Genomic DNA, 27,824 nt, shown 5'->3' on the forward strand with positions numbered 1-27,824 from the left:
AAGTAAACCACAACCTGACAGTGTAGATAATACATCACAGATACAAGATAGGGATCATCTCGAAGTAAATAAACCACAACCTGTAGATTATACATGTAATGCATTATAGATAGATACAAGACAGGGATCTTCTCAAAGTAAGTAAACCACAACCTGTAGATTATACATGTAAAACATCACAGATAAATACAGGACAGGGATCATTTCAAAGTAAGTAAACCACAATCTATAGATTATACATCACAGCTTAATACAAGATAGGGATCATCTCAAAGTAAGTAAACCATTACCTGTAGAATTTACATCACGAATATTAGTGAAATACTTAATTCTTGTCTTCTGAACTTGTTAAGTAGATCATCCAGCAAAGGAAAAATCAACATCAAATGAATAAAGGTTATGAGTGTATCCTCTAAGATGTAGAGTTATGCTAATTATTTGCGCTTGGTTTGTTGACAGAATGGTAGAGGAGATCCTGAACACGAGAATCATGGTGAAGAAATCGATGAAGGAGCATAAAAATGACAAAGGGCTGCATCGTCTGCTAGACGCGCGACAACTCGGACTCAAACTGATCGCGAACGTCACGTACGGATACACCGCTGCCAGCTTCTCCGGGCGGATGCCCTGTGTAGAGGTGAAATTTTTATGCATTTTTATTCAGGGAAACAACTAGAGGATTCAGTGGTCATAAGTGTGCTTATTTTAACATGAAATTTAAGTGTCTTATGATTATTTAAAAAGGAGGATGGGGAATAAAAAATCATTTAATTTGTCGTCGGAAATATTCAGCAAATGTAGACTTTCCCTCATTTTGAATAAAAAATTCATATATTGTATTGTCAGTGCTTGATTTAATCTGTATATATTGGGTAAAAATATCATGACTGGAGATTAGACACGCCAAGCCTAGTCTTTGACTACCTCTCCGTTTAAAGTGTTTTAACAAGTGAACAAAGTATTAACATAAAAATCTGACAGTTTGCTTTCTTTGAACATCAAGGTTGCTGACAGCATTGTAAGAAAAGCAAGAGAGACCCTGGAACGAGCCATCAAACTAGTAGAAGAGCGACCGGAGTGGGGGGCCAGGGTTGTGTACGGGGACACGGACAGGTAAGACACAGGCACCTTAGAACAGACAGACAGACGGGAGGGGGAAGGGGAGACGGGTTAGATACCCTTGAACAGACGGACAGGAGGGGGAAGGGGAGACGAACAGACAAGTAAGTGGATTCAAGATATTTAAATATTAAAATTCAACTGGAGACAGATACTGTAGATTTCTTATTTTTTTGTGAGTACTTTATTTGGCAATTCATCTATTTTACATAATCATGAAAATATAAAATCACAAATGCCAAAAGAGGTAGGTACATTAGTACTGAAAATTGGCCCTTTCTTCAAATATCATAAGAACTGGCAAAAATAATGTCTATGAAAAGCTAGTTCTAAAAATATTTAAATTAATGTATAGCTATCACTACTTTTGAAAATACGGCACTCCAAAGTGACGATATCTATGTACATACCCTTTCATCGTTTTTGCAATGGATTCATTAACATGGCACATTTTTCTGCATTGATTTTACAAAAAATTCAGTACCACATGTAATAATAGTACATATATGTGTTTGTAAAGAGGTTTATCCACAATTAAAGATAATAAGAACAAACACATAATCCATCTCTGCATTAGATTTGACCTTTTTGCACTAGAAATTCAACAACAGATCTATATGCAAGCACATTTACCCTAATATGGCCATTAATAACAAGTTATGAAGGATTGCTTGATAAATGCCAGGTGAAAGTCAATGATATAAATGACATATTGTGAAGCCCTCAAAATAAACTGTATTTAAAAAAAGAAATAATAAAAAACTACGTCATTAGTGGCATTATAACTTATGTATACATGCCCTACATGTACACGTATTTACGATGCAAGCTTTTTAATCTTTAATCTGACAAAATTAATTAAGTTAACTTAAAGTTAAATGTTTGAATCTATTTAGAGTAGCAGTAATGTATTCTATACATGTACATCAATTTAACACAATTATGAATTATAAATGTTTCAAAAAGTGAATAACAGATGAGAGCATAATACACATGTATATTTATTCACATAATTATGTAAAAATGAATTTTAGGACATATACTTGCATCTTAAACAAGGTGGCATCAAGTTCCAGGGTTTTAAAAAAGCACCAAGTGAACAAATCTGGTCATGAATAAACAAATAATAGACACACTTGAATTGCAAAAATACCCCAGTATACAACTAGATACATTCAATGTCATTCCTCCATGGCTTCAGACTCACTGTCGCTTTCATCAACAACCTCAGCAACCTCAGGATTAATGGCTGCATCACATACAGAGTCCAACCAGTTCTTGCTTAGTTCAAGATTTACGCGGGAGTGTCTGGCAAAAGACAAATACCATATAACACTGGCAATGTGTGCACACGTTCCAACCACTCTTGCGCCTGATTTGCAACAGCAATACCACGAAGTCACTGCTCCCTCTTCAAATCTAATCCAGCATAGGTAGGATTTGCTTGATGTATGCCTGCTTTGGATCTTAACAGCAAGGAGACCTGGTTGGTGATGATCGACCCAAAGTTCATACCCTTCTTGGCTCATGTGTTCCTGGGTGTAATGTTTCGCCAACTTAACTTGGTAAACTCCAAGAGTTAGTTCCCGGATTTCCTCTTCTGTATATTGGGGAAAGTCGGGGATATCAATGTTCTTGTCATCGATCTTTCTCCAGACATATCGTTTCTTTTGCAAATTATTTGATTCTACCTCAGTCTGCAGCAGATTAGTCTGTGTAGAGAGGTGACGCATCTTTGCAGCTGTCTGCAAGTCATTCTCTTCATCTCCACTGCTAAGAGGTGGCCTACAATAAAATTCCAATTCAGTAAGATTTTTTGTAGTACCTAGAGATTATATGTTCAGGATATTGTTGGTTTTGTAACTACATAGATAGATTACAAATATGCTTAATGAGCACCTGTATTTGTTGCAGAGAGCACTAATGATTCGTACATATTCCCCAACATATGGAATTTGAGAATTCGGGAGCTGTCTTGCCAAGTAGCGCCATGTCTTAATTCTGGCATTTACGGATTCCACTACCCATCTTATCTGTAATCATCATGGTTAAGAAAAACTTTATCATTCCATACATTTACCAATACATTACAATGTACATAAGATATATATGCATGTATATAATGTATAATTTTCAATGACCAAACACAATTAATATGTGCATGTATATGAATGTACCTTTGTAATCAACCGAGAACTATTGGCATCTTCAGTTTTGTGTTGCTTATGTCCTTTTTGTAAAAAGGACGGCATCTCCATCTGAATACCAAGATCAGCTAATACACCTGCTGAGTCTCTGAAGCCCCTGTCCACTATCAAAATGTCATCCTCTTGGAGCCACGTTTTGATTTCTTCAGTGTCTGTACCAATGATATGGTTGAGGATTTTGGCATCAGAATTTTTGCCGTCAGCTAAATATGGTCCTATGGCAGAAACAATGTTCCCCGTGGTGATGACAATCATCATTGGTTTCAACAGATGTCTGTTTAATAAATATTTCAAGTCATGAGTAATATCTACTTCTAAATATTTGTGATAATGACTTAATTAGGATTATATTGTATTACATGATTCAAAAGATCAAATATTCTTTTCATTATATATGACTGGTACATGTAATATTTGTTTAACAGTAAATGTGTAGCACGTTATACATGTATAAACATTTTTGTGCTGAGATTACACAAATGTTTTCTCCGTGATCTAACTTAATTAATATATGTTAAAAACAAAATTGATACAATACTAGTCAATACTTATTCTATCTTAAGTTTTTTACCTTTGTTTGTGCATACTGTATGACCGCCTTTGAAAAGAAAACTGTGAACTTTTTTGAACATATATGTATGTTCCATCAAGGACCAATATGGCTTGGTTGAAGGTGGGAGAAAAAAGTTCCTTGGCAAGAGGTCTTGTGTGCTCACTTATCACAGCATCTCTGGTGATGTGTTTGAAACCCAAGTGGTTTGGGACAAACTTGTTGGACAGAACTTGTCTTATAGAAGATACAGCTCGCCTTATCTGAGTGAAGAAAAATGAATATTGAGGTATATATTTCCTGAATTCCACCTAGTAAAAATACATGATATACTCCCAACAAACTTGCATACCAGTATAACCTGACATATGAATCACTTCTGATTCTCTTCATTCAAATATATTTATCAATTGACTGTTTAATTGTACCGGGTAATAAGCTTTTCACCAACCTGAGGTTTTGACATGTTAAACAAAACTCCTAGCATGTTATTGTCCATTGCTGTCTTCATTTTGGTCAGAAAAATTGCTAAGCAAGTTCTCACAGTTCTTGTCTTTGATGGTCTTATGTCTGCCGATTGAACATGCAATAGCAAGTCATCAAAGTCGCACTTCCTAAGCCCAGTCAAAGTGAGATAGTCCTTGTCTGACAATGATGAAGGGTCATCAAAATCTTTTCTCTTGGATCCTCTTTGTAGGGCCTCTTCTCTAAGTTGTTCTACAAGTTCCATGATAGTAGTCCTGTTGACAAAACTTGTATCTTTGGGTGGAACCAGATTTTCTATTGACTCTGTGTTGATGGTGTCATTTACAATGTGGGCTGGACAACAACGAGCACCTGTTAAAATGAAGAGTTTAAAATTAAGAGTTTAAAATTAAGTTTACAATATGAGACAAATTCTCATTTAATTTGCATTTGTTACATTGATTTATTATAAACTTAATCATAAAAAACTACAGTAGATACATGTATATAAATGTACCATGACAAGCATGAATGTACTAGTATATATATGTACAGATATTTAAAAGCTAATTCTCTTTTTAATTTTATAAGCTTAAAGGAAAAAATAATTGGTACCTGAAGATATCAAAATGTTCTGCTCTAGGAAAAAGGTGAACCTGGTCTGTGCAGGAACCACAATAAGTTTGGGACCAGGTCTTCTACACAATACACAGTAGGCATGTGTATTTGCTGTGCTTTGTAAAGGCAAAGTAACAGAGGGTGGACTCTTCATGCTCACAACAGTGCTTTTTCCCACAGGACTCTGTATGGGAGTTGCACAGGGTGGGACACATGACTTCTCTGTACGAGATGATGTTGGTTTTAAATTACCACACTTGTGTCGACATTTTCTGCATAAAACACCATCTGCACAGTCTATCATAAAACATTTTCGTAGAATTTTCCTGGTGTCTTTATTCACTGGTCTCCTTTCATCTGGCTTTGTCCGCTTCTTGCAGAGTGTACAAGGATAATTCTTAGGACCACTACCAGGCATATCTTTAAAGAAAACAAAATTAATCATTTATTTAAAATCAAAAAATCATTGGTATCTGATTTGAATAACACCTCTCTCTCTCTCTCTCTCTCTCTCTCTCTCTCTCTCTCTCTCTCTCTCTCTTTTGTTTGCATTGACAGTCTTGATCATCATAAATAATCATATTTTATTTGGTTTTAAAATTAGCATACTATTTACATCATTTGAAATACACGTATTAAAATTATAATTTTATTGATCCACAATTAATTTATAGATTTTATTTTAATTACCTCTTAATGAATTCATCATGGTCATAACATATCCTCATTTAAAAAAGAAATGAACAATGAGATGAAAGAGGTGATCACATATATAATATAGTATGCTGTATTTTTTTGTGATTGTGTGAATATGTTAAAGTTAATTATAAATAATTTAATTCAATACAGTTTTAAAAGATTACAGATTTTTTTTTATTAGATATATAAACAACCTAGTTTTTATTTAATCTTAATAAAATACAGTGGATTATATATACATGTCTACAGTACAATTAGTTTTAACCTACTGTGATAGCTTCTCTTTATACATGCATTTGAAAGAAACAAACAAATAAAAAAAAACACCAGTCTATTTTTTAAAAAATATTAAACATCATGATATATGATTATTTTTTTTAATTTGTCATCTTTTACTTAATAAACTCACATACATTATTTATTTATATCTAGGAAACAATTTAGTGTTTTAATAGGTTTAGTCAGTGTCAGCTAGAGATTCATTTATTTCACCTTTTAAAAAAATATTTAGGCCTATATGTTTGAAATATGTATTATGTTTACAATTCTTGCATATTCTAGCATTCAAAAGGAAACGGTTGATGCTCTCATGACGAATTTTAAAATGTAAAAACTTCAACTTATTTTTAATTGTGTTCAACAAAACCGTAAAAATGCGCAGATCACGGAAGACAATTTTGAATGCCCCTGTAGTTGTCAATGTAAACAGTTCTATATTTAGACTACGGGTACAGCATTAAAAGCCACTATTTATTTGTATTAAATGCATTTTCATGATTTATTAACCTTAGTAACATTTAAAGAATGTGTTTTACAACTCACTATCTGAATGTTTACGACATAAATACGTGTGTGTGCATTTGATTCTGTTTTATAGTTTCAAAGTCGATCGTCGCATTAGAATAACAATTGATCATGTTGATCAAATGAATAAAATCATTATGTAGCAAGGAATTTTCTAAAATTCATTATTTGTGTCATGTTGTGTGTTATCTAGATTCCTTGTAATTAATACATACCTTAAAGTTGAATCGCGTGTCCTCAGAATATTCCTTTTTCATCGTTGAATTGCCTTACTCTGTTCGCCATGATTCGCAAAAGTCAAAGTAAGCAGACGATTGATGACACAAAATTTCAAAATTCAAAGTGGCCACAGCCTTCGGCCGGAATAAAACCAGTATCAATTGTTTGCATTTAAGTCAACGCATTTTTGTTTAATTCATTGTCTTGGCCGATGCTTGTGACCATATCAAATTTTTGAAAAAACAATGTGAAAAATCAGAAAAAGTTATTATTTTCCGGATCCCGGATAGGTTTGGGTATTATATATCTTGATGATAGGGCTACGATCCGCCCAAATATTTTCGCATACTTGTCCCTGGGATCATAAACTTTAAAACCATATATGGATTATTTAAATCATCTCACTTTATTTTTGAAGCATTTAATAGGGCCGGTTTGCTATAACTAACGTACCGGGCTCTTTTATTATTCATTTAGTTAAGTTAAATAAATAAAAGTGAGAATTTAAATTCCACGAAGTGTGCTCTCGGACATACATTGAGGGGATCTAGTGTAGTGATGTAGACTCAGACTGGTGGGACATCCAGACTTGACATTAGGGGTGGGGGACAGATGAGATGAGGTGTGTTATAGAACAAAAACATGATGAGTAACTTGGGAGGTTGTAGAAGAGCAATGGTTGGGTAAGAGTTCATGTACATTTTTCTGGATCCGCGCATGCAGAAGGAGTACGCCGATTAATATCCAATGATATGGGGAGAGGAGTTTGATATTGTTGTGTAACTGAAGGAATCCCAGTATTAATGGAGATATTGAGCTCCTTGGAGATAAAGCTTGTTCACCAATGTGATCATTACACATTGACCTCAGTCTGTTATAGCATGCTCACTGACCTCTGTTATATTATGTTCATTGACCTCTGTTATATTATGTTCATTTACCTCTGTTATAGTATGTTCATTGACCTCTGTTACAGTATGTTCATTGACCTCTGTTATATTATGTTCATTGACCTCTGTTATATTATGTTCATTGATAATTGACCCCTGTTATATTATGCTCATTGACCTCTGTTACAGTATATTCATTGACCTTTGTTATATTGTGTTCATTGACCTCTGTTATAGTATGTTTATTGACCTCTGACCTCTGTTTCAGTATGTTCATTGAGATGAAGGGTCGCAGTAAAGAGGAGGCATTCAGGATCGGACACGAGATCTGTGATGCTGTGACCGCCATGAACCCGCAACCAATCAAACTTAAGTTTGAGAAGGTACGACACAGAATTGTACAGTAATGATTAATGTGATTACGATAAATACCCTCAACCAATCAAGCTTAAGTTTTAGAAGGTATAGCACAAATAACTCGTGAAAATGTGGTACATTTAATATGATAACTCAAACATGTCAAAGTCAATTAATAAGATATGTCCATAGTATATGAAATGAACAGAAATACGTATACATTTGTATACCGTATTTTTCGATAATTAGGTCGATACGGTTTATTGGGCGAAGGAGGTCGTTTTTAGCCATAAAATAAAAAAAGTATAAATAGGTCGACTTCGAAGAATTGGTCGAAAAATTACCACTAGTTCTAATGAATAAATGGTTTAAACCAATAACGTTATCATATAGTAGCCTTTAATCTTATTTCACAGTTTTAAACAAAAGGGAAATAAAATGTATTTCTTGAAAACATCGTAAGAAAATGTCTGAAATTGCTTCAAAATTTTCAAACCAAATAATTCAGTACGGCCGGTTTGAATTTAAGATCGTTTTTTATTACTTCCCTGCCATGTGTACAAACTGGTGTTAACTACTGTTAACCGGGGGATAGTTACCTAGCCTGGAGGCATGACTACGGTAGCACATTCCACCCTGTGTCTCTGTGTGACTTTTTACTGTGTATATACATACGAGTCAACCTCAGATCTTACTGAAGCCGGAGGCATGAGGAGCACGTGCCGAGAGTTCAACTGTGTATAAACAAAGTAAGCGTTACCCAGACTGATTTCAGAGACACCTGGCTAAAATTTCATCGAAAGTTTTATGTTGAATATACAGAAAAAAACTTGTTCATGTATTCTATTATGAAAACAAATTGTTTTTTTTTTAATTTCTACCCGACGATATTTCCCCCCGTAATTACCCTTTGTACGGTTCTCATTTTACTTTTACCGCGCGAAATCGATTTCCTGTTTATCGTAAGCACACGATCAAAATGCATGACAGCATATAATGATTCAGTCAGTGATCTAAGTAAGAAATGTAAGAAGAAATAAATCTATTTACATTTAATTTTGTTTAAATGATAAATTACTACAGTATATTGATTAAAATCCATACGATTTTTACACAGAAATTCAAGCAGTATTATAGTAAACACTCATGATTTTATTGGAGGGTTGCATAAATTTTTGCAAAATTTCATATCAAATTTTCCAACCAAAAAAAGGAAAAAATTAATAAATTGGGCGAAGCGATGAATAGGGCGAGGTCCACATGTCAGGGGAAAGAAGTATCGACCTATTTTCCCAAAAATACGGCTTGGGTTAGCAGAACTCGTAGGTTGAGCTGCGTCTAAGATTTCCATTTTTTCTATAGGTTTACTATCCCTGTGTGCTACAAACAAAGAAGCGATATGTTGGGTATAGCTACGAGACCCTGGACCAGAAGGAACCAGTTTTTGACGCCAAAGGAATCGAGACAGTCCGGCGAGACTCCTGTGCTGCAGTATCCAAGGTAACGCATGTTTTGGGACAACATCAATAATATCCAAGGTTAACAGTTCTAATGGCATCATCAGAAACTCTCTGAAGATTTAAAGACTATGTTCTGAAATGGTTGATGTGAAATTTAGTGTAAATAATGTAAAACGAGGAAATTTGGCGCATACTCATCTTAGCACAAACACAAGTGCCAATACATTGATTTTTAGCTAACACACCATTTATTAGAGAAAAAATATAATGTTATTGTTTGATTATTAGTTATACCCAAATTTCTTTATAAAGTGAACACAAGGACTGATTTCTAACTCGCATACAAATGTGAACTGTCGATGATGACATGAAACTTGCTTTTGTCCAAAGAGTCAGAAGATATTTATGTAAAGGACACTTCGTTTGTTGGTTATGCTGTGTTCGTTGTTGATAAATCAGACTTTGAATTTTATCTTAGCGGCTGGGGTAACACTAGAAGAGTTCCGAGTCTAAACGCAAAGAAAGTTGAATGCTGTTATAAGTTTTAATCACCATGAGCAATAAGCACGGAATTTTATTCACAGTAATTTCTTTTATATAGAATAGCACATTTATACATCCAGAACAGGTTCCTTGGATCGGTCCAGATGATGTCCAGATCCAACACTGTTATATCCAGAACACCTCTCCTCGGCTTTGTCATCATTTCCCTGTCTCTTTACATCATGAATATTGAAAACACTGACTCTGCCCTCTGTATTTTTAAGGCGTCGAGCTAATGCTTGACAGCCTTCTAGCGATTGTCTGGATTGGCAATCCTCCAAATTCATGCTCTGCACCACCTTTTAAATGCGCATAATGCGCATAAGAAATAAGTTCCTTATAGTATTAAACGTATTACAAGATTTTTATTCCATTTATGAAACTAAATTGTGTACAAAAAAACCAACTTTGCCTACCTGGTTATTGACAACTCATTGCATAAGTATAAATTTTCTTAATCAAGAAATGGCGGATGAATACAATCAGGTGTAAAAATTCACTAAATATTATATTAGTTTATCGCTTACATTTTAATTAGAGAGCGTGCTCGATAGAAATAAAATTTGCGATGTAAATTTATTAGTTATCGGGCACGGTCTCCAAAATAAATGTAAGCGATAAACGTATCTAGTGATTTTTGTTGCTAAAAATAAACACGATAATGTAGTTGTTCTGGTCGAGCATTTTAGATAGCACGTGTCGTGGATTTGTTTGTAAACAACCGTACCATAGGGAATCTTGTTTCAAACGGGAATTGAAATAAATTAAAGTATGTTTTGTTATTATAATAGGAACATACTGTTAAAGTATTCAAATCATGAACTTGTGAAAATTGTTTAAAAAAAATAAATTTATTTTTGAACTTTGAAATTTCTTCGAATTTTGTAACCATAATGAGTTATTGAATTGTAAAGCACCAATACCTATTTTATAAGAAAATAAACTTATTTTTGTTTTTAAAGCAGCACAAAACATAAATCATATACTTCTCTATTCTATGTCCAAAATTATTTGAAATACGAAGTCACTATTAAATTAACAGAAATTCAAGTTATTACAAGAACTTACCGAGATAATGTTTCATGAGACTTTTATTCCACCACCAGTAAGCATCCTTATTCACTATTTTCAATTTTGAATCATAAGGCTAGCCTAGTGTTTGTTTTATTAAACATCATGCATCAACAACTGTTCTTCGTTCGAGTCAATTCAAACTAACGAGCATTCGCAACTTTGTGTATGTCAACAACGCAAACTTGATTATTCAAGTCTTCTAATCGGAATTTCCATTTAATCAAGTGAATAAGCTCTAAGAAAAATTATCTAGAGCTAAAAAATTATTTTAAGGTTTATTTCAGTGAAACTTTACATTAAAACAGTTAGATTTATCTCAGGAATGACGTACTAAATTGTATTGCGCAAGGTCACAATAGCCGCATAACACAACGTTGCATCATCGTTTTTAATCTTTGAAAAAAAAACAATTTGGGTCACACAAGGGACTGTCTCAAAAGCTTCATAATATAAATCAAATTGTATGAGATAAATAGAACATCTATAATTGTGTGATTTTATATTTGCTTTATCCAACTCGTTGAAATGGTTATATTCGCTTGGCAAGCCTCGCGAATATATACACTATTTCAACTCGTTGGATAAAGCAAATATAAAATCACACAATATAGATATCCTCTATATATAAAAGAAAATGTCTGTTTGACGCCTTTGTGGCCGCTTTGATTTCACTACCAATCTCAGGTTCCTCAAAACTATCACCAAGTGGTATTTTTAATGGGGATTCGTTGTGTCTCACAAACACAGACCTCTTTGTCTTGACTGGTGAGTAAACTGGTGATCGGCTCTCGTCATCGGACATTATGGCCTTACGAAGATCGCTGAATACATTGGTTATCTCCGGGGACCCAGATATGACGTTCTGCTCTCCAAAATATATGCAGGTCTACATCATTTTTAGCCGGGCTCTGCTGAAAGCAGAGTCCTGGCTATAGGCAGGCAAATCGCCAATGTTACTATGAATTCCACAGATAAACAAAAAACCAAACAGCGTCAAGGTAAAGCTTCCACTATACCAAATAGTTACACAAAGAGCCACGTTTTGTCAATAGGGTTGGCATTTTGTTTCTTTTTTTAAATTTCGAATGAATTGTGTATCTTTTTTAGTTTTCTTCTTAATAACGTTCTTTTAAAACATTACTATGCATTTTGGACACATACAATGCGCATGAATTTCCATGAACTACTTTGCTGCGCGATGAAGAAACGGGGATTGAATATATAATGCTTGTTGCAAAATTCAAGGCAGCAACTGTTAAACTTTTTAACTTCTACTAGACAGACATATTTTTTGTTTATAGCCGCTTACAAAATTTGGTCGCTCTATGATACTTTGCCGACATTAAAAGCATGAGAGAGAGAGAGAGAGAGAGAGAGAAAGAGAAAGAGAGATTGAGATTTTCAGTCTTTACTGCATAAAGACACACCAAAAGAGCCCGGCTTTCAGTACTTCAGTACTTTGATTGTAATTTAAGAATTATATATAGATATTGGGATGTAACTAAGTGCATGTTATTTTTCTGTGTTGAAATCTATACATATATCTTTACATACAGTCATTTTATTTTTGTCAACGACTTTCCATTGTTAAGACAGATATATATTCCAAATTACTGATACTGGTGTGGTGTTAACTGAACCATATCCTGTATTCTACCCTGTGTAGCAGTTTGTATACCATTGAATAAATACTCTGAGATTAGTGACTGTTGGTATGAGTATAGAGCAGCCTGGAGGTTCCCTGTGATCTGTTGACAGATCCCCAGGATCTCCCAGGAGATTTCTCTGTATATATCACGTATATACAGTTTCTGATCATGGTGGACTAGGACCTGTAGCTCATCTAGAGCTTCTTGTGATAATGTTGTATCAATGTGTCTGTAACACAAGAACTCTAGGAAATGTAACATTACAAACACTGGGATATGTAATGCAAGCCTGCTGTTCTGTAGAGCTGACTGTTGTTCTGGTATTAGTTCACTGATATAACAGATTTCATTGATAAGTATGATATTCACTGCTACAGCCTGTCTGATCTTTGTAGACCAGGACTGTCCCCCTTCAGCCTCTGCATACCTCTCTCTGTCTACATGTTCATAATACATCAGATATGGCTGTGTTAACTTGACCTTTGTCATCTCTATAACAGATAAAGCTTCTCTGTATCTGAGTGTCTTGTAATAATACATGGCAATGTACAACATGTCAGATATACACCCAAACTTGGCTGCTAATTTCAGCATGTGATAGGATTTTTTGTCTGCAATATACATCTGTTTGTTGGCTCTTTTGTTAGTAAACACGTTTTGTACTAAAGAAGCAGTTTGTTGAAAAATTGAGGCTGTAAGATGTCGTAATATAACAACTTGATAAAGTGACTTTGGTGACTCCACATACTGTTCTATCATGTGTATGGCTTTGGTAATATAACACAGATCCACACTAATAAGTCTAACACTTTCCAACTCAGTGATTAGTTCTTTATCATAATCAACTTCTGATCTCATGATACTCTCATCTGTACAAATAGAAAGTCTGGGATTGTATAGGACATCAATGATGTAGGACCTGATAGAGGAACTCTGTAACAGACAGGCCAGACCTTTCTTGTACAATTCATGTAACTGTAGGAACAATCTGTTTTGTGCTGAGCCATGGACCTTTGTCAGAAACAGGTTGTTTTGTGGGATGAAAAAGTTTGGGCAGATCCCCTCATACACCCATTTAAGTAGGAGTTTAAAGCAGACCCAGAAACCGGCCAGGAGATTTTGTGGACACCATTGAGGTAGCATGTTTTGTTGAATGGCTCAGAAAATAGTTGTCTTCATGTGATAGGAACACAACAGTTTATTGGTTTCTTCTGATTGTTGATTTATTACTTCTTTTAAGAAAAGTTTTAACAACCCATATGTCAAAAACTGACAGTGATTCATAGAGTACACAAGTTTATATTCTGCTTGAGAAAAGGAAATTCTCCATTCTTCATGTTCATGGGGTCCTAATGGATGTCCTATTGCCACAAAGTGACAACCATTTCTGACAATATCACCAACAACCTTAGAGGCAGGCCATGAGTGACATCTGTCTATCCACGAGGAGGCAGACACAGGCCAAGAGTCACTAACAAAACAGACGGCAGTGTCATATTCTATTCCTCTTCTAACACCATTACCACAGGGTCCATGTACAGTAAAATTAGGAAATACTGCTGAACAAAATAACCCTCTGTGTTTAGAACTAGATATATAGACTCTATCATTCATTGTGACACATGATGATTGGATGTCTCTGTATCTTGTTGGTGTCAGTAACTGAAGTAGAGTGAATCCTGGTGGACTCTCAGAACTGTCAGAGAGAATCAAGATTGTATTGGCTGTGTTGTAATACTCGGACTGAGACATATCCATGATCACTCGGTGGTCGTTTGGCCAGTGCATGGTGGCGAGATTTGATCCCTCCAGTCTGAACCCTTCTCTCATACTTCCACTCAACATCCTTATAATCCCATCATACGGTGCCACTCGTCTCTCCACCATCTCTATGATGTTCGCTGTCTCCCTCCTTATGGCCACCTGATGTGAGATTCCCACTATCTCACACAGTACCACAAACACTGATTCGGACATGTGCTGCAGTCCCTCACATCTGTTGATATTTAAATGTACATACTGGGAAAGTAGTTATCTTTTTGTTTCTCAATAACACTGTTCAATATATTTAGAAATCATTAAATACAGCAAAATTATCTGATAAATTACAATAAAAATCAAACTATAGGACACGAATTTAATGCACTTACATTTGTTGGGGGAAAGACTCCATTTTGAAAGTGATCACACCCAGTATCTGTTGAGGAGGAAGTTTTATCTTAGGTGCTGTTATTCTGATACACAAAATCTGCAAGTAGTCAAACATAAGGAAGTCAAAATATTCATGAGTTAAAAAGATAAAAATTACTAGTTGTATAGATAAACATGCATGTAAAGAATACACAACTTAGAGAAATTATCTGCTTTCAGAGTAAAAGGTGACTTTAGTATTTATAGTCCTGCAATTTTTGTCTTTCCAATTTTGGCTGAAATTTAAGTTTAATGGTCAGGTGAAGTGAAATAATTTCCATACTTGTTTACACTTGATTGTGAATTTGTTCAGACTGGAATTTAAAAGTATTTAAAATTAATATATGGCAATTAAAATATTTTCAAAGAAAAATTATAATAATTTTTACATTGTATTTTGTAGACATTTTCAAAATGAATCAGTAACTTGTTCAATATCTATTTCAACTACTATTTTACAGCCTTTAGAATTAGAATCTGGGAAAAAATGCAATTTGTGGACATTTGATTATAGATGACATTAAATAACTAATCCTAATTTATTCTATGCAATCATGTAACTGGATAAACAAGGCTTTAACAGAAAATTAAAAACAGGATATTAAGACAGAAATGTCTCTTGTTTTACAAACATAGAGAGCATACTACAGCTATTAATGAGATAAGGACATGACATGTCCATTATTCTAAAATATACTACAAATGTGATCGGTAAATAACGAGATCAACAACTAGTCTTGTAATGAAGTCAGTATAACTTAAAAGAATACAAAGTTGTTAAACCAATATGTCAATTCATGACTTAGTTCTTGTCAAAATGATGTGTTGATAAATCATGTCAATCCCGTCAAAATGATGTGCTGATAAATCATGTCAATCCCGTCAAAACGATGTATTGATAAATCATGTCAATCCCGTCAAAACGATGTGATGATAAATCATTTCAATCCCGTCAAAATGATGCGCTGATAAATCATGTCAATCCCGTCAAAACGATGTGTTGATAAATCATTTCAATTCCATCAAAACGTTGTGTTGATAATAATGTCAATCCCGTCAAAACAATGTGTTGATAAATCTTGTCAATCCCGTCAAAACGATGTGCCGATAAATCATTTCAATCCCGTCAAAATGAAGCGCTGATAAATCATGTCAATCCCGTCAAAACGATGTGTTAATAAAACATGTCAATCCCGTCAAAACGATGTGTTGATAAATCATGTCAATCCCGTCAAAATGATGTGCTGATAAATCATGTCAATCCCGTCAAAACGATGTGTTGATAAATCATGTCAATCCCGTCAAAACGATGTGTTGATAAATCATGTCAATCCCGTCAAAACGATTTGTTGATAAATCATGTCAGTTCCGTCAGAACGATGTGTTGATAAATCATGTCAATCCTGTCAAAACGATGTGTTTGATAAATCATGTCATTCCAATACAGTTTTCTTATTCATGAAATATCTTTATATCATATACCTTGAAATGTTAATCTAAAAGGTAATTGAATACGAATGATAATTAAATAAAGATAAGCATTGTTATTCATATTAAATTACCTATAAAATTTAAATATCTAAATATGATTCAAAGATATTTTATAAATTTAAAGAGTAGTGTATTTATTTGAATGGTGAACGTACGATTTACAATTTGTTCGTAAAAAGTCTTCAGACTGTATACAGATTCATATTTTTAGTATTGTTTTCTTTATTTTGGAACTTGTGCAAAACCATCTGCTTTAAATCAATGTATTAAATTTTGGCAAAACTTTTATCAAAAGTTTAACTGAAATTTTCTTTAAGATGAAATAATTGTAAATGTATGCTACGTTTTTTGGATATGTAATGATTTAATTCATAAAAGAGGTAATTTATTGAGATAATATTCAGCGTTTAATCAAACTTGCTCTTTGTATCAAATTTGATTAAGAAAACAAAATTTGAAAAAAATTAAATCAATTTTGTAAGAGCTTTGAAACTATATAAGTAATTGATATATAAAATGTTGAAATTCTCAAGAACAAAGTAACATAGTTACTTTGTTGTAAGAGGTATATTTTTGGATAAATATCAATTTGTAAATGTGTATGACCGTAATTGAACTTGTTTTTTTATGCATTGCATTTATTTACATATGAATAAAAGAGAAAAATCTTCTCAAAACCTTGTACTGAAACAACAAAAGAGGCTCAATATTTAATATAAGAATATGTGAAGAAATATGTAGAGAATAAATTTGAAAATCTTTAATATAAACAAGGTCTACTCAAATAAGATGTTTAGATATATATTTTTATTAGAGATTTAGGCTGTTGTTACTCAGATGAGCGATGTAGCCCTTGAGCCTTTGTTTGTTTTTAACTTTAGTATATTGAGTTCTTCCCCTTTTCAGTATGGTAACAAAGTGAATTAATGTAGCAGCTAGCATTTTACCCCATGTAGTGGTGCCTGAGAAACTAAACATAAATAATTTTTATTCAAAGTCTTTAGACCCTAAATATAGTACACAAGGGAGTTCATAAGATTTGAGTTGTGTCTACATTTTTGAGAGTTGATTTTAATCAACTTCCCTATGCAGTTACTCAGACAAACCGAAAGTGAAACAGTGTTTGGACCTTAGCACAAATCATCGCTGTTGACAAGACTTAGTTCTTGAAAATAATTGATATATTCGATGTAATGTATGCTAAAGCATTGTTTTTCAATAAAATGTATTTATAAATACCTTGAAAATAGCTAAATTTTAAATGGTACGAACAATTTAGATATTTTTTGTAGTCGTATGTATTCCTAGGCCAGAGTTCAATATAGTCTCGTTCAACTCGACGCTCGGCTGTCTCCGTAAATCTCCGACTAGCAGATCGGGTCTCTCTTGCTTGTCGGAGATTTACGGTGTCAGCCGAGCGTTTGGTTGAATGAGACTAGAGTTCAATATTGCTTGGATCCATACAATTTTCGAGAAATATTTCTATTACTGATACATAGTTTAAAATTAATTTATCTTTAAACATTACTTAACATGATTCATTTAGGGGTTTCTTGACATTTTTGTCGAAAGTACCTGTCAAGTCCAAAAATTCATTTTATAAAAATGTGTGTAATTCAAATACAAATTAGAAACTACATGTACTTGTCATGCAAAATAACATAGCATTGCTTTTAAAATAAATAAACATTGACAAAATCAACTCCCGTCAGTTCTTCAGTGCTTTGATTAATGAGATGTTGTCTTTGACAGAATGACTAATTGATAAAGACTTATTGTAGATCTTGGAGCGATCCATCAAGATCCTGTTTGGTTGTAAGGACGTCTCCAAAGTAAAGGAGTACGTGTTAAGACAATGTCGGAAGTTCATGGAGGGCAAGGTTTCCATGCAGGACTGTGTGTTTGCCAAGGAATACCGCGGAATGAAGGGCTACAAACCAGGGGCCTGTGTCCCGGCCCTGGAGATAGCAAAGTAAGGGCTCTATCAAAATAGATACTTTGATGTAAATCTTTTTGAGGAATAACAAGTTTATATAATTCTTACTGAAATATGATTAAAATGAGTACTGGTACCTTATGTATTGTTGAATAAATTGTAAGCCTTAATCAAAGTTAGGGATCTCATGGTAACTTATGTAATGTTGAATATATTGTAAGCCTTAATCAAAGTAAGGGATCTGATGGTAACTTATGTAATGTTGAATATATTGTTAGCCTAAATCAAAGTTAGGGATCTCATGGTAACTTATGTAATGTTGAATATATTGTAAACCTTAATGAAAGTAAGGGATCTCATGGTAACTTATGTAATGTTCAATTTATTGTTAGCCTAAATCAAAGTTAGGGCTCTCATGGTAACTTATGTAATGTTGAATATATTGTAAACCTTAATGAAAGTAAGGGATCTCATGGTAACTTATGTAATGTTGAATATATTGTAAACCTTAGTCAAAGTAAGGGATCTTAAGCCCACATTCATATTGGTTAACCAAGTGGGCCTACTACTTATTGTTTTTAGCTCACCTGAGCCAAAGGCTCAAGTGAGCTTTTCTGATCACAATTTGTCCATTGTCTGTCGTCGTTGGCGTTGTCGTTGTCGTCGTCGTTGTAAACTTTTCACATTTTCATCTTCTTCTCAAGAACCACTGGGCAGATTTCAACCAAATTTGGCACAAAGCACCACTAGGTAAAGGGGATTCAAGTTTGTTCAAATGAAGGGCCACGCCCTTTTTAAAGGGGAGATAATTGAGAATTATTGAAAATTTGTTGGTATTTTTCAAAAATCTTCTTCTCAAAAACTATTAGGCCGGTAAAGCTTAAACTTGTGTGGAGGCATCATCAGGTAGTGTAGATTCAAGTTTGTTCAAATCATGGTCCCCGGGGGTAGGGTGGGGCCACAATTGGGGGATCAAGTTTTACATAGGAATATATAGAGAAAATCTTTAAAAATTTTCTTCTCAAAAACTATCGACCAGAAAGATTCAAATTAAAATGGGAGCATCCTCATGTAGTGTAGATTCAAGTTTGTTCAAATCATGGTCCCCGGGGGTAGGGTGGGGCCACAATTGGGGGATCAAGTTTTACATAGGACTATATAGAGAAAATCTTTAAAAAATTTCTTTTAAAAACTATTAGGCCAGAAAAGCTCAAATTAAAATGGAAGCATCCTCAGGAAGTGAAGATTCATGTTTGTTCAAATCATGGTCCCCAGGGGTAGGGTGGGGCCACAATTGGGGGATCAAGTTTTACATAGGAATATATAGAGAAAATCTTTAAAAATTTTCTTTTCAAAAACTATTAGGCCAGAAAAGCTCAAATTTGAGTGGAAGCATCCTCATGTAATGTAGATTCAAGTTTGTTCAAATCATGGTCCCCGGGGGTAGGGTGGGGCCACAATTGGGGGATCAAGTTTTACATTGGAATATATAGATAAAAATCTTTTAAGAATTTTCTTCTCAAAAACTATTTGGCCAGAAAAGCTCAACTTTGAGTGGAGGCATCATCAAGTAGTGTAAATTCAAGTTTGTTCAAATCATGGTCCCTGGGGGTAGGGTGGGGCCACAATTGGGGGATCAAGTTTTACATAGGAATATATAGAGAAAATCTTTAAAAATCTTCTTCTCAAAAACTATTTGGCCAGAAAAGCTCAAATTAAAATGAAAGCATTCTCAGGAAGTGTAGATTCAAGTTTGTTCAAATCATGGTCCCCGGGGGTAGGGTGGGGCCACAATTGGGGGATCAAGTTTTACATAGGAATATATAGAGAAAATCTTTAAAATTCTTCTTCTCAAAAACTATTAGGCCAGAAAAGCTCAAATTAAAATGGAAGCATCCTCAGGAAGTGTTGATTCAAATTTTTTCAAATCATGGTCCCCTGGGGTAGGGTGGGGCCACAATTGGGGGATCACGTTTTACATAGGAATATATAGAGAAAATCTTTAAAAATTTTCTTCTCAAAAACTATTAGGCCAGGAAAGCTCAACTTTGAGTGGAGGCATCATCAGGTAGTGTAGATTCAAGTTTGTTCAAATCATGGTCCCCGGTGGTAGGGTTGGGCCACAATAGGGGGATCAAGTTTTACATAGGAATATATAGAGAAAATCTTTAAAAATTTTCTTCTCAAAACCTATTAGGCCAGAAAAACTCAAATTAAAATGGAAGCATCCTCAGGAAGTGTTGATTCAAGTTTGTTCAAATCATGGTCCCCGGGGGTAGGGTGAGGCCACAATTGTGGGATCAAGTTTTACAATCCTGAAAAATATTCTGGGAAAGTTTTAGGTCCAAAACTCAGTACTTAGTGTGAAAGCACAGGTTATGAGATTAAAGGTAGATTTAAGTTTGATGAAACCATGATTCCCTAGAGAATAGTGGGGCCATGAAATGGGGAGGGGGGGTTGGGTTTATAGGAATAGAGAAAAATCTTCTTACAGGTACAACAACAAAAGGGGCTTTACTAAAAAATAAGAGGTGGATAAAAATTGGCAGATTTTCAAATTTTTTTTAGCAAGATCTACTGTACTCAGTTGTCAAGATATTTTGATACTGTAATGCTAATTTGATCAGAATTAAGGCAATTGTTGCTCAGGTGAGCGATGTGGCCCCTGGGCCTCTTGTTCTTAAGATAAGATAAAGGGAACAAATCAGTTCTACATACATGTACATTTGGCCTACTACTTTATGTTTTGTTTAGGTAAAATGAAGGGAATAAGCAGTTCTTCATACATGTATAATGTTATAGACATATTCCCTAAGATAGAAGTAGAAGTGAGTGACAGAGTTTTTTTGTTTTACAGGAAGCTGCTCCGACACGACCGACGTTCCGAGCCCAGGACGGGGGAACGAGTCCCGTACGTGATCATCTACGGCAGTCCGGGTCTGCCACTCATACAGCTGGTGAGACAGCCGGGGGAGGTCCTGTCTGACCCCGCACTCAGGCTCAACGCCACATACTACATTACCAAGCAGATCCTGCCACCGCTTGACCGAGTCTTCTCTCTGCTCGGGGTCGACGTCTTCTCATGGTGAGAAAAGAGTGTATTTATTTGTCCTCAAATATGAAAATTATTTTATTGAAAATTGGTAAAAATATTTTAACCTGACAAATACTGACTACAATAAGAGAACATACTCTTTTAGGATTTAATATTTCAATCTTATATAAATATGGAAATAAAATTCTGTATAATTTCTGCATGATTTTTCAGAATCTAGAATTAAAGGAAAGAGACAGCCTAACTGGTGTTGTCTGATTTTACTTTCATTGTATCTGTTAAGTCTGTCCCTTGCCAATCTGTTGAGTCTCTCCCTATCCAGTATGGTTATGTTGGTACTTGTTTTGTGAACCTCAGGTACAACGACATGCCCAAGGTGGTCAGGGTTGTCCCACAGTCCTTGATGGCCCCTGACCAGCGGAAAGGAACTATATCTCAATACTTCTCAGCCACTAACTGTCCAGTATGTGATAAACAGACCAATCAGCCGATCTGTAACAGCTGTGTCAAGGACCCACAGCATGTTTGTGTCACTCTCTGTGATAGGATCAGGAGATGGGAGAAGGTTTATCATGACCTGGTGCAGGTAAACTCAGTTTTTATTAGCTCACCTGAGCTGAAAGCTCAAGTGAGCTATTCTGATCACATTTTGTCTGTCGTCCGTCTGTCCGTCTGTCCGTCTGTCTGTCTGTCCGTCTGTCCGTCTGTCCGTCTGTCCGTAAACTTTTCACATTTTCAACATCTTCTCAAGAACTACTTGGCCAATTTCAACCAAACTTGGCACAAATCATCCTTAGGCAAAGGGGATTCAAAGTTGTGAAAATTAAGGGCCACACCCGTTTTCAAGGGGAGATAATTAGAAATTAATGAAAAATTTCGAGAAATTTTCAAAAATCTTCTTCTCAAGAACCAGAAAGCCAGGAAAGCTGAAACTTGTGTGGAAGCATCCTCAGGTAGTGTAGATTCAAAGTTGTGAAATTCATGACCCCCGGGGGTAGGGTGGGGCCACAATGGGGGGTTGAAGTTTTACATAGGAATATATAGAGTAAATCTTTAAAAATCTTCTTCTCAGAAACTAAACAGCCAGGAAAGCTGCAACTTGTGTGGAAGCATCCTCAGGTAGTGTAGATTCAAAGTTGTGAAATTCATGACCCCCGGGGGTAGGGTGGGGCCACAATGGGGGTTGAAGTTTTACATAGGAATATATAGAGTAAATCTTTAAAAATCTTCTTCTCAGAAACTAAACAGCCAGGAAAGCTGAAACTTGTGTGGAAGCATCCTCAGGTAGTGTAGATTCAAAGTTGTGAAAATCATGACCCCTGGGGGTAGGGTGGGGCCACAATGGGGGGTCGAAGTTTTACATAGGTATATATAGAGTAAATCTTTAAAAATCTTCTTCTCAGAAACTAAACAGCCAGGAAAGCTGAAACTTGTGTGGAAGCATCCTCAGGTAGTGTAGATTCAAAGTTGTGAAAATCATGACCCCTGGGTGTAGGATGGGGCCACAATGGGGGGTCGAAGTTTTACATAGGAATATATAGAGTAAATCTTTAAAAATCTTCTTCTCAGAAACTAAACAGCCAGGAAAGCTGAAACTTGTGTGGAAGCATCCTCAGGTAGTGTAGATTCAAAGTTGTGAAATTCATGACCCCCGGGGGTAGGATGGGGCCACAATGGGGGTTGAAGTTTTACAAAGGAATATATAGAGTAAATCTTTAAAAATCTTCTTCTCAGAAACTAAACAGCCAGGAAAGCTGAAACTTGTGTGGAAGCATCCTCAGGTAGTGTAGATTCAAAGTTGTGAAAATCATGACCCCTGGGGGTAAAGTGGGGCCACAATGGGGGGTCGAAGTTTTACATAGGTATATATAGAGCAAATCTTTAAAAATCTTCTTCTCAGAAACTAAACAGCCAGGAAAGCTGAAACTTGTGTGGAAGCATCCTCAGGTAGTGTAGATTCAAAGTTGTGAAAATCATGACCCCTGGGTGTAGGATGGGGCCACAATGGGGGGTCGAAGTTTTACATAGGAAAATATAGAGTAAATCTTTAAAAATCTTCTTCTCAGATACTAAACAGCCAGGAAAGCTGAAACTTGTGTGGAAGCATCCTCAGGTAGTGTAGATTCAAAGTTGTGAAATTCATGACCCCCGGGGGTAGGGTGGGGCCACAATGGGGGTTGAAGTTTTACATAGGAATATATAGAGTAAATCTTTAAAAATCTTCTTCTCAGAAACTAAACAACCAGGAAAGCTGAAACTTGTGTGGAAGCATCCTCAGGTACAGTAGATTCAAAGTTGTGAAAATCATGACCCCTGGGGGTAGGGTGGGGCCACAATGGGGGGTCGAAGTTTTACATAGGAAAATATAGAGTAAATCTTTAAAAATCATCTTCTCAAAAACTAATCAGCCAGGAAAGCTGAAACTTGTGTGGAAGCATCCTCAGGTAGTGTAGATTCAAAGTTGTGAATCATGATCCCTGGGGGTAGGGTGAGGCCACATTGTGGGGGGGGGGGGGGTGTTAAAATTTTACATAGGAATATATAGAGTAAATCTTTAAAAATCTTCTTCTCAGAAACTATTCAGCCAGGAAAGCTGAAACTTTTGTGGAAACATCCTCAGGCAGTGTAGATTCAAAGTTGTGAATCATGATCCCTGGGGGTAGGGTGGGGCACAATGGGGGGGGGGTGAAGTTTTACATAGGAATATATAGAGTAATATTTTAAAATCTTCTTCTCAGAAACTAAACAGCCAGGAAAGCTGAAACTTGTGTGGAAGCATCTTCAGGTAGTGTAGATTCAAGTTGTGAAAATCATGATCCCTGGGGGTAGGGTGAGGCCACATTGGGGGGGGGGGGTGTTAAAGTTTTACATAGGGATATATAGAGCAAATCTTTAAAAATCTTCTTCTTAGAAACGGATCAGCAAGATGATTCTTTATAATTGTTAAGACTTTGGCTCCAGGACAATTCTTCGGCCTCACAAGAAGGTTCAGAGTTTGATGCAGCTAAATATCCCATATATAAACAATTGAAAAGGATCTTTTAGAAAACTGCAATACTCAACATGTGATATGACTATAAAATTGAGGCAGGCAGCTATTTTTTCATTAAAATCTTTTTGTATTACTGTATTGAGTTATTGCCCTTGATTTATTGATTCTTGATTATTTTAATTAATGCATCCACTGTTAACCAATTATTGTGATGATTATTTTTATACAATAATAAATATTCAATGTGTTTAAGTTGTTCTGCATAAGTAGTTTTGGGTTAGGCCGGATTAGTTAGTTTATTTTTGATTTCCAATTTTTAGATACTATGAATTATTTTAGGCTGGCACATATATAGGGACAGTGTCTCTTGCATTACAATGTGCGATTGTTTGGGGTTAAACTTGAACAGTTACAGATAGATTGAGTGTGTGTACACCCATGCTCTATCTAATCTTCGTGTTTTCTAGCCTATGACACAGAGTGTGCGCTCTTTCCTGCCCTGTATCGCTTAAATACAAGTGTGTGGTCATACTTGCTTGTGGTGGATGTGGCGGAGCACTAGTAAATGGTCATCTCTGCTAGAGTTCTGGCCTTTCTAGCGCAAGTGTGCGGCACTCCCTGCTTGCGTTATGTTGAGCTGTTGGCGCAAGTGTGTGGTCATTCCTGCTTGTGTTAACGTTGGTACCTGTTGAGTTGCGTAGGTGTGCGGACATCCCTGCCTGCGTAACGTTGAGTCCCTATACATGTGCAGGAGAGGTAATTAAAGTCTGCTCTTGTAAATATTGGCAGCAATCGGGGCTATCCCAGTTCCAAGGGGGAAAAATCTACATGTATTATTGTACATTGTCCAGATTGTTTTTATTATGACTCCATTAAGCTGACTTTATCATACCTATTGTTCCTCAGGTGAGCGATGTGGCCCATGGGCCTCTTGTTAACTCTGTCAAGGATTACAGTTAGTTACCTCTGAAACAGGTTACAAATTAATTAACTATGTAACAGTTAATTAAAAGCTAGTTACCTCTGTCACAGGTTACAAGTTAGTTACCTCTGTCACAGGTAACAAGCTAGTTACCTCTGTCACAGGTTACAAGTTAGTTACCTCTGTCACAGGTAACAAGTTAGTTACCTTTGTCACAGGTTACAAGTTTGTTACCTCTGTCACAGGTTACAAGTTAGTTACCTCTATCACAGGTTACAAGTTAGTTACCTTTACCACAGGTTACAAGTTAGTTACCTGTCTAAGAATACTTAGTTTACAATCTCCAGTGGAATTATTTTATCCATGTTATTATGATGTACAAGTTAATAATATCTGTCATTGAAGATTTGGTTTACAGTGAACAATGGAATAGCTGTCAATCTGTTTGAATGTAATATGCAATAAATCTACAGTAGAGACTGTCGATATTCTGATTCTGTGAAAGGCTCTATAATTTGTTCCAAGAATTGTTTTCTTTGTTACTTGTACATTATTGCAGATTCTTTTGAATTATTTTGTTCAAATGTTGGTTCCGTTTTGTCTGTGATATTCCTGTAGATAACATGCCATTGTTTTGTTTGTAGGTGTGTAACACCTGTATGGGGGTCAAGGATGAGAGTCAGCCATGCGTGTCTTTGGACTGTCCAATCATGTTCCGCCGTGTCCTTGCTAAACAGGACGTACAGAAAGGGACACAACTCCGGGAGGTGGTCAACAAAGTCTTAGATTTCTGATTCTTTTGGAATATAACTGGCAGAGTTGACTTCAGGAATTTTATGTGACCAGTTTCAGGAACTTTATGGTGTTTTTTTACAGAGGAGACACCTGGTCATTAAATCCCTCTTTGTCTTAATGAAAATAGTTAAATTACTGAAGCAGAACAAGAAACAGCTTCAAGGAAATGTCTACCCCACAGTTTGCACAGTCAAGGCTTCTGTTTGCTGTGTAATGAGAAGACAATGTATATCAATGAAACTAAACTACCTTTACTATCAGTATTGTGAGAACTATGTTCTGCAAGTTTATAAGAACACAGGGTTAATACAAAACTGTGATATTGGGCTCAACTTAACAATTTATATATGCTGTCATGGACATGATATACAATGTAAGCTTACAAATTGCGAAGAAACTGTTTATTCTATCGGCTTGGTGACAGAGAGACATGAAGATCGACTGCTTAGGCTGCTTTATGTGTGCTTCCATAAGCTGAGAGAAACTCAGCACTTTGACAAGCTAGATCAAAGAGAGAAAACTTAATTCGACTGTTTTTAGGAGTTGGACAGAGCATTACTTGACTAATTTTTTACAAAACATTTCCTCATTCGTTCATCATCTTCATCACATGATGTAAACATGACAGGTTCATGTATCCTAGTTGCTCAAGCTCTGGCTTAGTATTGTTGCCATAGTTTTTTGTCGTCATGGTTTTGTATTGTTGTCATGGTTTTGGTCTCCATGGCGTTTATCTGTGATAATTACTGCAGCTATATTGGACTTGAATTTTATAGACATTGTAGGTGCTTTATTTTGTAGAATAATTGGAGATGTAAAGATGAGATGTGGATTCCATTTTCCTTGTACTTTGTTTATGATATCATTTGTCCATGTTTTATATCTGATATTACTTATCCCCTCAAGATCTCACACTGAGTGAATGTGTGTACATACACAGTGAGTGACTGTGTGTAAATACACATTGGGTGACTGTGTGTACATACACATTGAGTGGCTGTGTGTACATACACACTGAGTGACTATGTGTACATACACATTGAGTGACTGTGTGTACATACACATTGAGTGACTGTGTGTACATACACATTGAGTGACTGTGTGTACATACACATTGAGTGATTGTATGTACAGACTACAATGGAATCTGTACTTGGTGTTACATTGTCCATTGAAGAGTGTTTTATTGACCCGTTACTGTTGTAAGGTCCATGGCTTGTTCTGTTTCCTCTTTCATATGTTTATCTTCTGTTAATGCTTACTTGTTGTAGTGCTTGATGATGAGAGTTCACTCAATGTTGTGATAAAAATGAGTTACCTCCCTTGTTGGAACTCTTCAGCAATTTATATGTATATACATTTCTCCTGAAATGTAAAAAATATAAACACATGAAAAAAGTTAGAATTATCATACGAAATATCCTGCCTGCATAGTAAGAACAAAACAAATTTTAACCACATCCATAATTGTTTTTGTTGACTCAATTTAGATTATCTGAAAAAAAATCAAAAGGCTTAAGGAGTTTTGCATTTGGCACTGCTATAGGAAACAGGATATTAACTTCTCCTATAGAGGAGTTCCTACAAGGGATATTATTTGTTATAAAATTTTTTTACCAAATTTAGTGCATGTATGATATTTGTTAAATCGTTATAACATGTATAGGTGGTGTAGATGCTTCTAGGGTTTGATTATTGACAGAATATTCTCTGATCATGTGGTAAATCTGATGTTGGTACAAGTGATTAGGAATGTTTATGTATGTAAAGCTGTGGTGAAATGTGAGCA

The 27,824-nt window shown here is 35.5% G+C and overlaps 1 protein-coding gene and 1 pseudogene across 1 annotated transcript in view; one reads left to right on the forward strand and one right to left on the reverse strand.

Annotated features, from left to right (window-relative positions):
- Positions 1-26,713, forward strand: part of LOC128168765 (uncharacterized) — a 74,925-nt gene extending 48,212 nt beyond the window's left edge. Inside the window, exons 27-34 of the mRNA XM_052834902.1 lie at positions 460-637; positions 1,004-1,113; positions 7,840-7,954; positions 9,291-9,428; positions 18,117-18,307; positions 21,129-21,356; positions 21,684-21,912; positions 25,885-26,713. Of these exons, the coding sequence (XP_052690862.1) occupies positions 460-637; positions 1,004-1,113; positions 7,840-7,954; positions 9,291-9,428; positions 18,117-18,307; positions 21,129-21,356; positions 21,684-21,912; positions 25,885-26,034 (1,339 nt within the window). The 3' untranslated portion in view covers positions 26,035-26,713. The remainder of the gene's footprint in view (positions 1-459; positions 638-1,003; positions 1,114-7,839; positions 7,955-9,290; positions 9,429-18,116; positions 18,308-21,128; positions 21,357-21,683; positions 21,913-25,884) is intronic.
- On the reverse strand, positions 12,616-14,827 carry LOC128168766 (uncharacterized; annotated as a pseudogene).
- Positions 26,714-27,824: the final 1,111 nt, after the last annotated feature.

The sequence above is a fragment of the Crassostrea angulata genome, unplaced genomic scaffold (genome assembly GCF_025612915.1).
Source record: "Crassostrea angulata isolate pt1a10 unplaced genomic scaffold, ASM2561291v2 HiC_scaffold_47, whole genome shotgun sequence".
Taxonomy (NCBI): domain Eukaryota; kingdom Metazoa; phylum Mollusca; class Bivalvia; order Ostreida; family Ostreidae; genus Magallana; species Magallana angulata.